Source organism: Varanus komodoensis, unplaced genomic scaffold, assembly GCF_004798865.1.
Source record: "Varanus komodoensis strain SLA01 unplaced genomic scaffold, ASM479886v1 scaffold5, whole genome shotgun sequence".
NCBI classification, from domain to species: domain Eukaryota; kingdom Metazoa; phylum Chordata; class Lepidosauria; order Squamata; family Varanidae; genus Varanus; species Varanus komodoensis.
In genome coordinates, this window is record NW_025336087.1 from 6,121,391 (window position 1) to 6,136,108 (window position 14,718).

The 14,718-nt window shown below is 44.7% G+C and overlaps 1 protein-coding gene across 8 annotated transcripts in view; it reads right to left on the minus strand.

Moving 5' to 3' along the window:
• The window catches only part of PDE4D (phosphodiesterase 4D), a 666,530-nt gene that overhangs the window by 209,433 nt on the left and 442,379 nt on the right, over positions 1–14,718 (minus strand). Inside the window, exon 1 of one of the 8 annotated variants that reach the window (XM_044446043.1) lies at positions 4,781–5,719. The exons of the other annotated variants lie outside the window; for them this stretch is intronic. Within the exon in view, the coding sequence (XP_044301978.1) occupies positions 4,781–4,872 (92 nt within the window). The 5' untranslated portion in view covers positions 4,873–5,719. Of the gene's footprint in view, positions 1–4,780; positions 5,720–14,718 lie in introns of those variants that run through there. 8 annotated transcript variants of the gene reach the window in all.

The following is a 14,718-nucleotide window of genomic DNA, read 5'->3' on the forward strand; positions in this document are numbered from 1 at the left end:
AAAACCTCACTGAGTCGCATTTAATGCCACGGCCTCGTCTGGGCAGAAAAATGCTCAGGAAGGCAAAGTTACTCCAGTTCTTATGTTTAAAAATCTCCCCCTCAAAGTAATTTCATTATACTAGCCATGTGGGGAAAACAGCCCGTGAGCTATGACAGCTGTGTCAGGGATGGGCAGATGTGGTCCTTTAAATGGTGGACTGCAATTCCCATCAGCCCTCCCCAGCATAGCTAGTGGTCATGTATGATGCGAGTTTGCAGGGCAAGAACATCTGACAGACCACAAGTTGTCTACCTCTTGATCTATACTGAATCATCCAAAGGTCCCACAATTTCCCTTTCTCAAAGACACAAGATATTATGTGAGTAAGGCAGCCCAATCCGCTGGCCCATGTGCATTTGGTCACACAGCTTCATTGATGAGATCTATTTACATGGGTAGTTATGTGAAATGCAGCACAGATTTCAGCTGACAATGTAAATTGTATAGGGAAAGGGCCATCTCAAACTCCCTTGACAGGAATTCCATGCCACAGCCAAGAAAGCCCTGCTGGGTGCTATTTGTGATCCGTCCTGATTAAAGCTATATAATGGAGTTTCTTTCAAAGTGGAGTTTCTCTCAAAGATCTTAAGACATAGGGTAGAACATCGTTTAAAAAATTCTAAATAACAGTATGACAGATAGACTTCATAGAACATTTTGATTTGCTTACTTGTTGAGTGTTCAATCGTTCCACATCCAAGAACAGATCAGATTAAAAAAAGTTAAAATTCTTAAGTGACATACTATTAGCAACCATTCTATTATATTAAAATGAAAAACATATGGAAATATCTTAGTGCTTTAGTTTCTCTTGCAGCAATTCTCACTGATTTGGCATAGAATAAATATAGAGTTGGAAGGGGCCTCTAAGGCCAACCCCTTGCTCCTTTTTCCACATGTGGTCACCCATCCAGCTGCAGGCCTATTTTCCAGCTTAACAAAGGCAACTTGCCTTGCTAGCTCTGCAGGGAGCACAAAGAGATGGAAGCTTTATCCTCTATTAAGAATGAGGATCACTTCCTTCCAAACTTGCTAGTCAGAAAGCTAAAAATCAGTTGGAGCTCCACTTTTATTCTAGAGGAAATCTACACTACAGCCCCTTCAATGTCTTTGGAGACATTTATGTAAAACACACTGAGGCACATGCTAATGAATGCAGCACAGCTGAAAACATGATCTTGAGTCACAAGCAAACCTAACTGGAGAAGTAGGAAGGGCTGGAAAGGGGATGTCTACAGAGAAATGGCCTTTAAGAAAGTTTATCCTCATCCTTCAATAGTGTGTAGCATTTTAAAGGGGGGGATTGACAGTTCCTCCTGCTCCCTCAGAAAAAGTCATGGAGAAGGAGAAGGGGATGGGGAGAGAAGTGGGGCTGCTGGCTGCCATGCTCCCTCTTCCGTATGATGAAGCCCGTGAACTGGGGCTGCTGTTGCCCTCCTCCCAAAAGCAAGGGCAGCCCCTCTCCCATGCTGACTTTCCCAAGAATAAGCACCATGGGTTTGACTTCTGAGTAAGCACCACTGAAAGCCAAAGAGGTTTACAGAGTTAGGCATCTACAGAAGCACAACTGACCACATTTCTGATTGTGCACCACTGCAGATAATGTGATTTTACTCCTGAGTAGACATGCCTATAAGCACAACCCCAGTGATGTACTTCTGAATGCGCAGCACTGCAGATAATGTGATTTCCTTCTCCATAGACCTAGTTTTTCCAGGGAGAAAAGGAGGAAGCAGTATTGCATTAACTCTCCAGGTCAGTGGGCAAGTAAGAGAAAGAAAAATGGGGGGGGGGGTGAGGGAAGGCTGATGGGGCTTCTCTCCTCCCTCAAGTTGCTGCAGGTTTGTCAAAGCCAAAGAGGCACTTCCTGATGTTCAGCTGCTGGTCCCCTGCTTGAACACTCATTGACGTCAATGCTCCCCTATCAGAACAGGACTTCAGTAAAAATGGAACCTATAAAACTGTGCTTTGGTTGGTCTGAACAAATCCAAGATATATAATGGCCAGGAGGACTGTTTGGGTGACAATCATGTGACATGGCACTGAACCAAACACTAGAATGACACTAAAAATGTCTCGTGTAGCTCCATCCTGGTCTCCTAATGGATTACTGGGCACAGGGTTCCTGTCCTCGGCTTTATAAAGCCATGTGGAATGCTCAACACATTGTCTAAAATATTCCAGAGCAGATATGGCTGCACACTCCTTGAATCATCACTCCCTCAGGTCATCGTCTCTGTGTAAGGCAGAAACATTTATGCTGTTCTCTTACTCTCACATCTACGTCCAAGTAACAGAATATCCTGGAGCACAAACTGGGAAGTGGAACAGCTCTGAGAACTTGGAAGCGACTCTTGCGGTACATTAATTTTTAGAAGATTATGGGCACTGACACTGTCATCAGATATTTCAGTGACGTGGAGACAACTGTCAGTTGATGAAGGCAATAATCTAGACCTACAGCAAAGCAAATAACTAAAGCATTTGATCGTTGTTTTTGAAACATAACTGAAAAGAAGAATGAAACAAAGGGGCTGAAATTACAGTAGGTAACACTATATGAAAGTTCCAATTTCTGCATCTTATTTTCAACCACAACATATGATTAAAGGATAAGAGATAGACTATTTGCAGCTAATAAACAAAACCTCTTCTCAGTTCTTTCCCCTTCCCCAAGTAACTACACCTTTAGTAAATTCTGAAACCCCTGCAAACAGTATTTAAAAGAAAAAGAATAAATTTGATAGAATATGCTACATTCAAGGATAAAATTCATATTAATGTGAGTGCAGAGTTAACAAATTAATGTCTGCCTAGAATTTCTTAATAGATAAATGGTTAGTCGTTGCACTGATTAATATGAGCACTGATCTCAATCCGGAGATCTTAGCATGGAGTAGGAGGTGCCATGTGGGCCGCTGCACACTGGAATCTCCTACCCAGAGACCGAGCACTGTTTTGCGGGGAGCAAGAAGGACAGTGAAGTGGCGTTGCTCACCACTGTCCAAATGGATGATTGATGCAGACACAGCTGAAAGCATCAAACGTTTATGTATGGGGATCTGATCCAGCAATGGGTAAGCAGCAGAGTACTGAATGCTGGGTGTTTGTTTGTTTTAAAGTTCACACAGTACACTTTTGCATGCTAGTTTATTTGAAAAACTAGCCATGTGCATGAGCCCATTACCTTGTCTACTGCACTGGGATGGATAATTCTTTTTTTTTTTCCCCCTTACATCAGGACACACCTCTGCTGGCATGTATTGTCTGAGCAGAAATCATGCATGAAAGTGGAAAACCTGCATGGCACTGCAGACAGTACCCTAATAGTCCATTCCTATGGTAAACAGGAAACGATATTTAACTCTGGCAAGAATTTTCTTTCTTGAAGAATAGAAGAATGATTAGAAAAAACACTAAAGAAAATGGAACTGCTTACAAACTAGGATCGGTTGTCTTCAAGTAAATTAAGTGCATTACAAAATCATTGCATAAGTTGATTTGGGAGATGAACAAAAGAACAAGTCAAGTCACCAGAAATACAATATTTCTCAGGGAAACTGTTAGCTTCCAACTCTTGACATAGTGGTGTAATGAAAATGTTCTTTATCATTTCTTCGTACTCCCCCTGCAATTCCACTATGCTGGAAGTAAGCTACACAGAACACAGTGGGAGTTACTTTTGAATAGACGTGTAGAAGATTGTGCTCTGAGTTTACGCATGTGTGTGTGTAGTCTATGTAAGAGGAGCAAAATGTTTGTGGAGGTGAGGAATACTAGTACAGCAAGGGTCTTCCTGAATCCAGTGAGACACACTCCCAGGTAAGTATGTCCAGGACTGCAGCCTAAATGTTTGGTAAAATCTTGTATTTCCTGGTAGCCTAGAAAATCTATAGAAGGCAACACACCTGGGAAGGCATAGGAACACTAGTAGGAAGGAAGCATGCACACATGTATATTCAGTCCAGCAAGGATAGATATCCATTGTTCATCCATGGGATGAATCACATGCTTATGCAAATGGCATTTAAGCTACTCAGCAGTGCACTCCCCTATGTGTCTACTCAGAAGCAACCCTCCCTGAGTTGAATGTAACTCCCTCCCAGGTACCCAGTGTAGAACTACACTCTTAACTAATAGTAGCAGCTAAACATGTTTCTTACATTGTCAACAAATTTCTCCATAACTCTCCATTAGTTTACTTGTCCCCATGGGAGAAAGATCTGTAATGAATTTTGCTTTATTTGATTTAATTAGTAAAACAGAGATACAGAAAGGACCCTAAGTTAGCATGCTTATGGCTGAAATCTAAGAAAACTTCAAAGCCTCTCCCATACACTCAGAAACAGAACAGGCAGTTACTGCTATGTAATAATGCACACAGATCACTGAAAGTCCCAATTCAACCATTTTCTCAAGCCCCATTTGAAAGTGTTCATTTGTCTTTCAGCATGTCCATTCAGTCTTCTATTTTAAATTGTTAATTCAAGTGTGATACACTTATGTCAAACTAATCTTCTAAACTTCTTGTTAAGCTGCTTATGGAGAAGGCCAGTATTAGAAGATAAGATGCAAAAATGCATTGTGTAAAAATACTTTTCAGTGCAAGTGCAAATGAACAGGAATTGACAACCCTCCCCCTGATTTTTCTCCATACTACGGGCCTTAGAGACAAAACTATAGATAGACTGGGCTGTCAACAACATCCACCCACATTAGGCAGACACGGTTCAGATACCTGTATGACTTCAAAAATAGAAATCCCTTCTTGTTCCTTGGAGATGAACGAAGAGGGGCAGATGTTCCCAGTGGGTCCCAAACAAAGGCCATTAACAGACTGGTCTGGAAGCAATCCTGGACTGTGTGGAGACGAGGCACCGCAGCAGACTGGAGGTGCCTTGCACTAATCCTAAAAGCACTTGTAGCTCTCTAAGGGAATGCCCTTCCCTCCGGCTGAGCTCCAGCAGCGCCGAGGCTGGCCAAAAGCACAAGGCAGGAAGGATAACCAGGATTTCCTGCAGCATGACGCTTGCCCTGAACGAGAACACTGGCTGCCTTCAGGGGCCTTATCTCATTATTAAAGTGAGAAAACTCTCGTGGCAAAGCCATTAAATATAGCCCCAATTAAGGGAGCACAACGGCATGGGCTGCTAAGAAGTATGCGGAGCCCAGAAGCAGTGAACAACCTGCAGGTTCTTTGCTCCAGACTCACAGACTGTATTTCCTTCCAGTAACATATTGATAGCTTTTACCTGATATAAAGCATGGGGGAAACGCAGAACTATTATCAAAGAATGACAGGGGAAGCAGACACATCAAACTGTCCAGCTGGTGTGGTAGTAACAGGGGGAAAGCAGTACTATTGGTACTACTATATTATTGGTTCTTTATATTGTTTCGTCCTACTCTTCCTCCATGGGAGGCAGAACAGTGGAAATGCCCTACCCCCGCACCCCACATTCCCATCTTGGCAACACCCCTGTGAAAGGACTTTGACTGAGAGGTGGTGATTGGGTCACCCAGTGGGAGTCATGGCTGAATAGAGAGATGAACCCTGTGCTGCCTGGTCCATGCCCAACATATTGATCTAGCAGTGTACGAGCTCTTTGCCTCCCAGAACACCTGTGGCAGTGGGTGACACATCAGATACCTTGTACTGGCACTAGGTGCAGCTAAAGCTGGCGGTGGATGGCACCATATTCCTCCCCCCCCCCCGACTGTCACAGGCCAGCCCACATACATCCTTCCCCATCTTCTCTCCCCCCGCCCCATGCATACATCCACTGTGGTCCCTCCCATCTTTGCACATGAAGGAGTTTCCACTCCCTGCTTGGAAGAGGGGAGACAGTTCCTCTAGTCCACATCTGTGGATGCTTGAGAGTGAAACCACACAGTGCAGGCAGCCAGAGTTCCTTTGCCATCCTTACCCTGCATATTCTGGGGTTTCCTTCTCCAGAGAGGAACTATAGACTATGGTGGGTTGGAACAGCCCCTTCTTCTCCCCAAGCAAGGAAAGGGAAGTCTTTATTTTAGGCTCCAGGCACAGAGTCCAGAAGAGTTTGGCAGCAGCCTGGGAATTTTGGAGGGATTGGCTATGATACCAGGATGCGCCACAGGAGAGACTTGGAGGCCATTGTCCCCATGAGACCTAACCATTACACTCGGTGGCCCTCAGACCAAAGATTTCACTTAGGTCTTGTTCACATGATGACTCACCACCCAGACATCTTAACATATGGGTGGGGCACAGGGGTCGTCCTTCCCTGGTGGATAACATAACTTTTGAGACAGAGTCCATAGCTTCTCAAAGATGATGATGAGAGCACACACGCGCACTCTATTGCATGTTGGTAGAGTACCCTCACTGCTGGTCCCCAGCACATGTGACAGTGAGCTGCTGACTATGCAAGCTTCCCATTCAGGCGCATTTCTCTATAACCCTAGTTTTGCTTCTCTCCTTCATTTTCAGAGAGGCATCCACTTATCCAATTAAACAGCCTTTGGTTCCAAAGCAGCACAATCATTTGTGAAGAATTAGCCACTCCATGAGAGTGTGTCTCAGATGGGTAGATTATTTTCAGACCTTTTGGCAGCTTTTCCATCCAGAAAGCATTGTGCCTTTCTCTTATTACAGCAAATGACTTTGACAACTCAACTCAGCTTACCGAGAAGCTAGACACAAGAAAAACTCTCTGTTTGCAGGTGTCTTGTCACTGGTATACTTGAGTGCTATTTTTAAGGGCTCAGAGTACAATTTTCAGAGGCAAGTCCTGCATTGATGGCATCAGTCCATAAGTGGATGCATATAAAAAGCCAAATATAAAAAGTCACTTTTTCAAACCATGACAAAACAGTGAATCAGGGCACTCTGAGCAGAAAGCCAAACAAGAACTAAGATCATGGTTATCACTCTTTCTTGCTTGCTTTCTTAAAAGTCTTTAAAGGATAGGTCATTAAAAGTAATTGCAATGTAAGGGTTTATAAAAACAAGCAAACCAAGTGTATCCAAATTAGCAACCCAGTTTTGGCAGAGGCGGCCAATATACCAGTAGCAGAGCCTTCGCTTGTCATGCAAAGGTCCCAAGTTCAATCTCCAGCTAAATCAATATCTACCACACGTATATATCAAAGGGGACAGATAAAAGGTGATGGGCCAGAGACTCTGAACAACCCATCGGGCCCTGGATCTGAGAACCTGGACAGCCACTTCCAGCCAGGCCTTTCCTAGCCTGGTGCCCTCCAGATGCATTGCTCTGCAACTCCCATCATTCCTAGCCAAAAGCATGCTGGGTGGGAATGATGGGAGTTGCAGTCCAGCACATCTGGAGGGCACCAGGCTGCAAGGCTAGAGTAGGCATTCCTGGGCTAGACGGATCACCTATCTGGCTCAGTTTAAACCATCTTTGTTCCAATTCTAGCAATGGTTGGATATGTCAGTCATGTTCCCAATGAAATCATCAGGTTTTTGTGCCTGGTCATTTTGCTTTCTGATCCCAGACCAGTTCCTGCAAGGTGGCTTCTTTTCCCCCAGTATTTGGGCACTTTGGAGGGCTGCCATAATCTCTGAAGGGAAAAGCTGTAGGGAAAGCTGTGGTAGCCAAAACATGCTCATGTTCATGGGTGGAGGAGAGAGAAGCTGGCTTCAGCTACTGAGTTTCATGGGATACCATCTGAATGACTGAGTGTGAAGAAGGGGAAGAACAGCCCATGATGAGTCCAATCATCTGTTGGGTGCACCATGGGTTGTTCATGCAACAACCAGTCAGCTGTGGCCTATTGCCAGGCTGGGTTAATGGGGCATGCAAACCTACCCATTTTATGATATTTCACTGGTACAAAGCATTAAAAAATGGTGTTTCAAATTGCAGAGTAATTTTTTAGTTCCCTGGAGATATTACTTACATCCAAACAACAGAATATTTATTTTATTGATTTTGATATTATCATAAAACATAACAATGGCAAACAAAATAGGAATATTTTCTTTTCCAGCTACAGTGACTATGTAATTATAATTTCCACGATCACAACATCAATTTGTGATATATAATCCTTTTCAAAATTAGTTTCACAAGGTTCTCTAAACCACATGACTGTTAATAGCATTAAACATTACTTTCATTTTCATAAACCTTCAATTGTTTTCTCACCCTGCTCAAATTCACTTATATATAATTATATATATGATCAATTAAATCAAAGAAAGACTTGTTAAGAATTAAATATGTACTTGCTATGGCCATCCTGGAATGGCACAGTCAGCCAGAGCATACTGATTCCAGTTTTCCCTGGTCCAACAGAAAGATACCTCCCTTTTGCAACCAGATGCAAATTTCTGTTAAAGCTAAGGTCAAGTCATCTAGATTCTGGCACTGCAAGCAGATGCCCTGGCTGAGGTCAGATCAAGGGCAAGGGCTTCCACTTAGCAAACCTTCTTGAATGGTAAATGGACCAGCTGATAAAAGAACAACAATAATTTAAACATTTCTAAAGTCTATCTTAGAAGTGAGTCATTGCCAGACACTCAGCAGACAAAGAACAGAAGTACCTTCTGGAACCTCCACCTAGGCAAGGGTCAAAGGACTATAAGAGATACACTCCACTGGAAAAGGCAGCTGAAATTCTTTCACTCTTGTTACTAAAACAGCTTGATGCTCACATCAGAAGACATTGCACCAAGGGTTTTCTCTGGTAAGGTGCCTGGATGTAGGTTTTCCGAAAAGGGTGGGGAGGAAGATCTGACACAGGGACCAGGAGAACTTCACCATGGAAGAATTTTTGGTCTTCAAAGAACGAGATAGGCAGCTTGTGCAGGGCTGTGCTAGCTAAAACATATTTTCTATTATATCTGACATTTGCCACTAATTTGATACTTTAAATTGCTTATTGCTTTGTGCTCTGAATCTGAGTGATCTTTTCCCCATTCTGTACTTGTTCCTAAATCACTAATACATCTTCTACCCTGTTTTCACCAAAACTATATGTTTTGCAGGTGAAGGTGTAAAGGGTTGCATCATATAATTGGTGACACTATTGCTAATCTAACAACCAGGTTGCATGCAGTGCGCTGAGCAAAACCTGTACCCCACCTGTGCTCCCCCAAGGACAGAAGGGGGCTGCAAAGAAAACCAACCTGAGAGACCCCAGTGGGGCCCTTGGCCAGTCATTCTCAAGGGCCTGAGCGCACTTGAGAGCTCAAGAGACTGAGCTTGCTTTATTCTTGGCATTGGCAGCCAGTACTGGTTGGAGCCACTTCGCCAGGCCTTGTGCCCATGGTTGGTGGCACCCTGGTCACACAATAATACATTTAAACTTCTGGTCTGGAATTTTAAAAAATGTACCCTAAAGTATTCCTCACTGAAATAAATGGATTAAAGTGGAGACATTGGTTTCAAATAATGACCCTTTGTAATAAAATATAGCACATCCATCACATTGTGAGAGCACATGAAGATGTTTTGTTTAAAAAAGATGATGCGATGGAAACAGATCTACACTTGCCTGTTTTGTTTTTGTTTTTGCTGTCATCATGTTTGTATTTTGCTGTTATATTTTGGAAAATAGAAGATGTTACTGTAGTTACACAAGGAATCTTGTGCAAACCAAAGGCAACTTGTACAACTGATCTTTCACTTCTCCTCCCCCTGTAGCCCCTTGTGCACCCCAAAAAGTAACCAGAGTAGAGGAAGTCCCAAATTAATACTGTGAAATGTGTGTAACAGGAGCAAAGAACTGCCCAAGCTTTGGTGGAAGGATATTGAAAGGCTGTGCAAGGTTCCCAGTTCTGGTGATTCTCTTGTCCCAGCAAGATAAGATAACATTCTGTACAGTGCTGGAAGTCCCCTTGACCTGATAGATTACATACAGGAGGATGCAAGGGAGCAAGCGAAGCAAAAGTTTGCCTTCTATTCACTGGCAATAAAATAGGCCGGATGTCAGGTTACAGTGGATTGGAGAAAAAGGAATGAAACAGAAGGTAGAATAGTACTATGTTCAAAGAAAACAATGATACTGGCAAAAGGTATATTAATATACCGGACGTATGTATGTATGTATGTATGTATGTATGTATGTATTTATATATTTGTTTATAATCAAGAAATGTTTGGCCATATATATGCCCCCTCCACTCCCCACCAAAAGCTTTGCTATACATTATGCAGCATAATCAGATGCTGGTCCCTCAATAACTCTTGGTTAACTCACCAATGTGACTGCAAATAACTCCACATTACCATGATACTTATAAAGCTCCTGGATTCTGAGTGTGGAATGACTGCCCAAAGGAATTACTCAGTCTCTCTTGCTTAATGTTAGACAGTTTGAATCTGAATTAATTATGAAGAAAGACAGGACGCAGGGTTTTTTTAGCAGCAAATTAAAATCTGCTTCTCTTAGCCACCAGCTTGGACAGAAGCCCCGTCACAACCAACACAGTGTACTTTTAGGTAGATTCAGGACTGAAGTATAACTGATCAGCAGTTTTCCCACTACCAGTGCCAGGTGCAGGCTTCTGAGGGCCTTTAGGTAAGACGCTCTCAATGCCCCCTCCCTCAGGGCATTCTCCCCCCACGGCCACCAGCCACTGTTGCTCCTCTTGCTCCTAGCTGAACCGCTTCCTTGTCTGACAAGTCCGCAGGCGGTGGCATCTACTTCTCGTCCTTCCCATCACCACACCTGCCTGGGCCAGAGAGAGGGGTAGATGAAGAGGCAGGTTGCCACGGATGGAGCAGGAGCAAATCAAGGGAGGTGTTGTCAGTGGGACCTGGCTGGGTGTGTTGAGGCCCCGGCTGGGCTTTCTGGTCCCATCCATTGAAACACTAAACCTGGAAGTTGGCTGAGTTAAAAAATAAAATAAAAAATCGGTATAGCCATCCAGTTTCTACCTGACCTCAGCCTGCAAATTCATATCCCTCATCACAAAGGCACACAGAGGCTCCCCGTTATGTCCAGGCACTCCTTTTGCCTGCTGTAGTGAAAGGGCTCTCTGCACTGCAGGGACCCAGCAGGTCTATGACAATTCTGCTTGATGCGCGGAAAAGAAATACATTAACACCCTGCCAGTAAAGGCATCATTCACATACACGATGCATTTGTAGCACAAACAGATGTGCACAGCCTTTTCTGTCAAGTAGGCCCGGCAACGAAGAGTTCAGGCACTCCTGTTCAGGATTTCAGCCGTTCTCATTTCATTTTCCATCCCATTCACCCACCAAGCGGCCAGCATCCAAGGCCCACTGCACAGTCAGGCTCCTCTTGGCTGCTTTTGGCTCCCCATCAATATAATTTTTTGTGTTTTTCTGAATAAGTATAATTTTAATTTATAATTTTCTGAATTTGCTGACACCCCCTTCTTCTGGTGAGAGTCATTTTGGACCTCCTCAGAATATATACTTGAACAGCAAGTTTTCTATTAGGAGACGTAAGACATGTTCTTGTAAAAGTTACATCAGGAGATATTTTAACCCTCCAGCCCTGAATGTTCTAATCCAGTGCTCGAATATGGCTTTTTTAAGTGGCTTAATTGATGCCATTCATCACAGGCTATATCTGAATCTGTGGAAAAGATGACAGACGTATATTTTAATTGGTAGGTTAGAATGTCTGACCTCTAATCAATGCTTACAATAATTAGAGCAGGGCCGCCATGGGAGCTGCTGATTTAGAGTATGAGTGCATAGCCGGTAACGCAAGCAGCATTACCAAGTATAAAAGCCATGAGCACCATCATGTATGAATACTGCTATTTCTCCTTTCAGTAATGGAGAGGATTCTTCGCAAGGTTTGAAAGCCTTAAAATTTAATGCATTTATTGAAAAATTAAAACAGCATTTTCATTGTTATCTTCTTTCTGCTTCTAAGAAATCAGTAATTTCTCCTTCACTTATTAAGTAAACAAAGTTTTACAACTGACATGCACACCCAATTCCTTATTCCCCCAGTGTACAGAAACGGCAGGTTAGGAACATAGGAGGCTGCCTGGCACTGTGTTGGACCACTGGTCCAGCCAGTTCCATCACTATTGGATTTCAGGCATTTTGGAGACATAACTGGAATTCAGAGGAAGTGTAAAGAATTCCCACAAGTTTTCCCTACCTGGCATGGACTTCTCTGGCAAAAATGAACAGAAAGCACTAAGACTGAAGATTTGTTATCGCGATGCATAGAGAGCACAGAGGTTATGCAACCCATGCCTTCTGTATGTCACAGAATGGCTGGGTTCACACAATGTGGGTGACAAGTGATGGTGTGTGGCCATGTCATGCAAACAAGTCACCCTAACAACCCATGACCTGTACAATAACCCATGAGTTATTGTACCCATGATGGGTTATCATATCATCTGAACCCAGGTAACCAACCCCATTATGGCTACCAAGGAGCAGCAAGCATGCTTCTTGCCAAGCCTGTCCAGGCCACCACTAGTGCCAGTCAGATCTCAAGTGCCCTTTGGGCAACTGGCACTGGCCCTGTGCCCACTGCTAAGAAAAGAAGCCCTTTGGTTCTTAGCATGGCTGTTCTGTCTCTTTTATCATTTCTATTTGTTTTTGGAGAGACTGCAATGGCTGATTTGCCAGCCAGTGACAGCTCTTTGAAAGTATACAATCTGCATAACGGAAGGGCTGTCACTGGTTTCTCTTCTCTTTAAGAGAAAAACAAACACTGTGCTCCAAATACATGCAATTTTTCATTCTTTTTAAAATCTAGTTTGGTTTGTGCAAGTGCAGACTTGAACAGTTTTACAAGTTTGCAATAGAATGCCTTGCCCAGGCATTGTCCCGCGGTGCCACCAAGTCCCCTGGAATACTAACTGGAGGACCAAGTGGGAGGGAGGGGGAAAGAGCCTGTGGTGAGCCCAATTGTCTGTTAGATGCATCCTGGGTTGTTCCTGCAACAACCAGCCCAGCATGGCTTATTGTGATGTGCAAATGTCCCCAGTCAGTCTCAAGTGCCCTGCTGCAGAGGGACAGGGCTTACAAGCTGAACCACTGAGGCAGATCAACTAGCAGGAATCCTGGCATCATCTACGGACCCCCTCAGACTTTCCTGCTTCTAGCCACAATCCTCACAATAGCCAACATAAACTAGCTAACAGTATAATTTTCTGAGCTATCTCATGCACACTTCTGGGGAGACACCAATGCTGCCGTCTGGTCCAAAATTAATGGATGAATTTCAGTTATTGCGGCCTGATGATGTGGACAAGGTGCTTGGACGAGTACGTCCCACCACTTGCCTACTGGACCCTTGCCCGTCTTGGTTAATAAATAATTCCAAGCACGGGACTGGGATTGGATCTTGGAAGTGGTTAACGCTTCTCTGACGGAGGGTCGGGTGCCTGCCCCTTTAAAGGAGGCGGTAGTCCAACTGGTCCTGAAGAAGGTGTCACTGGATCCAGAGATGGCCACTAATTATAGACCAGTGGCCAACCTCCCATTTCTGGGCAAGCTGTTGGAGCGGGTGGTGGCAGGACAACTCCAAGCTCTCTTGGATGAAACGGATTATCTGGACCCATTTCAGTCCGGCTTCAGACCCGGGTACGGTACTGAATCTGCCTTGGTCACCCTGTACGATGACCTGTGCAGGGAGAAGGACAGGGGGAGTGCGTCCCTGTTGGTTCTTCTGGACCTCTCAGCGGCTTTCGATACCATCGACCATGGTATCCTTCTGAATAGGCTGGCGGGACTGGGGGTCGGAGGCACTGCTTTGCAGTGGTTCCGCTCCTACCTCAATAACCAATTCCAGAAGGTGGTGCTGGGGGACTATGGCTCTGCGCCATGGCAGCTATGTCATGGAGTACCACAGGGGTCCATTTTGTCCCCTTTGCTGTTTAACTTCTACATGAAACCGCTGGGAGAGGTCATCAGGAGGTGTGGGCTGTGGAATCATCAGTACGCTGAGATACCCAGCTCTGCCTCTCATTCTCCACCAATCCAGGTGAGGCAGTGGCTGTACTGAACCGGTGCCTGGCCGAGCTAATGGGCTGGATGAGGGCCAATAAACTGAAGCTCAATCCAGACAAGACGGTTGGTTGGCGGATCGGGCTTCGGAGAGAGTGAATTGAACCTAGTCCTGAGTGGGATTGCACTCCCTCTTAGGGACAAGGTCTGCAGCCTGGGAGTGCTCCTTGACCCAGAGCTTTCATTGGAAGCTCAGGTGACAGCAGTGGCGAGGAGCACTTTCCTTCAGCTTCGGCTGATCCATCAGCTGCGCCCCTACCTGGAGTACGACTGCCTGGCGACAGTGACACATGCTTTGGTGACTTCCCGCCTTGACTTCTGTAACGCGCTCTACGTGGGCCTACCCTTGAAGATGGTCCGGATACTTCAGTTGGTTCAAAATAGAGCTGCCAGGTTGCTGACGGGGACTGGAAGTTATGTTCACATGACTCCAGTCCTCAGTCAGCTTCACTGGCTTCCCATTGAAGTCTGGGCCCAATCGAAGGTGTTGGTGATGACCTATAAAGCCCTAAACGGCTTGGGTCCTGGCTACCTGAAGGAGCACTTACGTCCATATATGCCCACCTGCCCCCTGAGATCTGCGGGAGAGGCCCTTCTCCGGGAACCCTCCGTGAAAGAAATTAGGAGGGTAGGTACTCGGAGGAGGGCTTTCTCTGCGGTGGCACCCAATCTATGGAATGCGCTCCCCAGAGAGGTCCGCCTGGTGCCGAAAAAC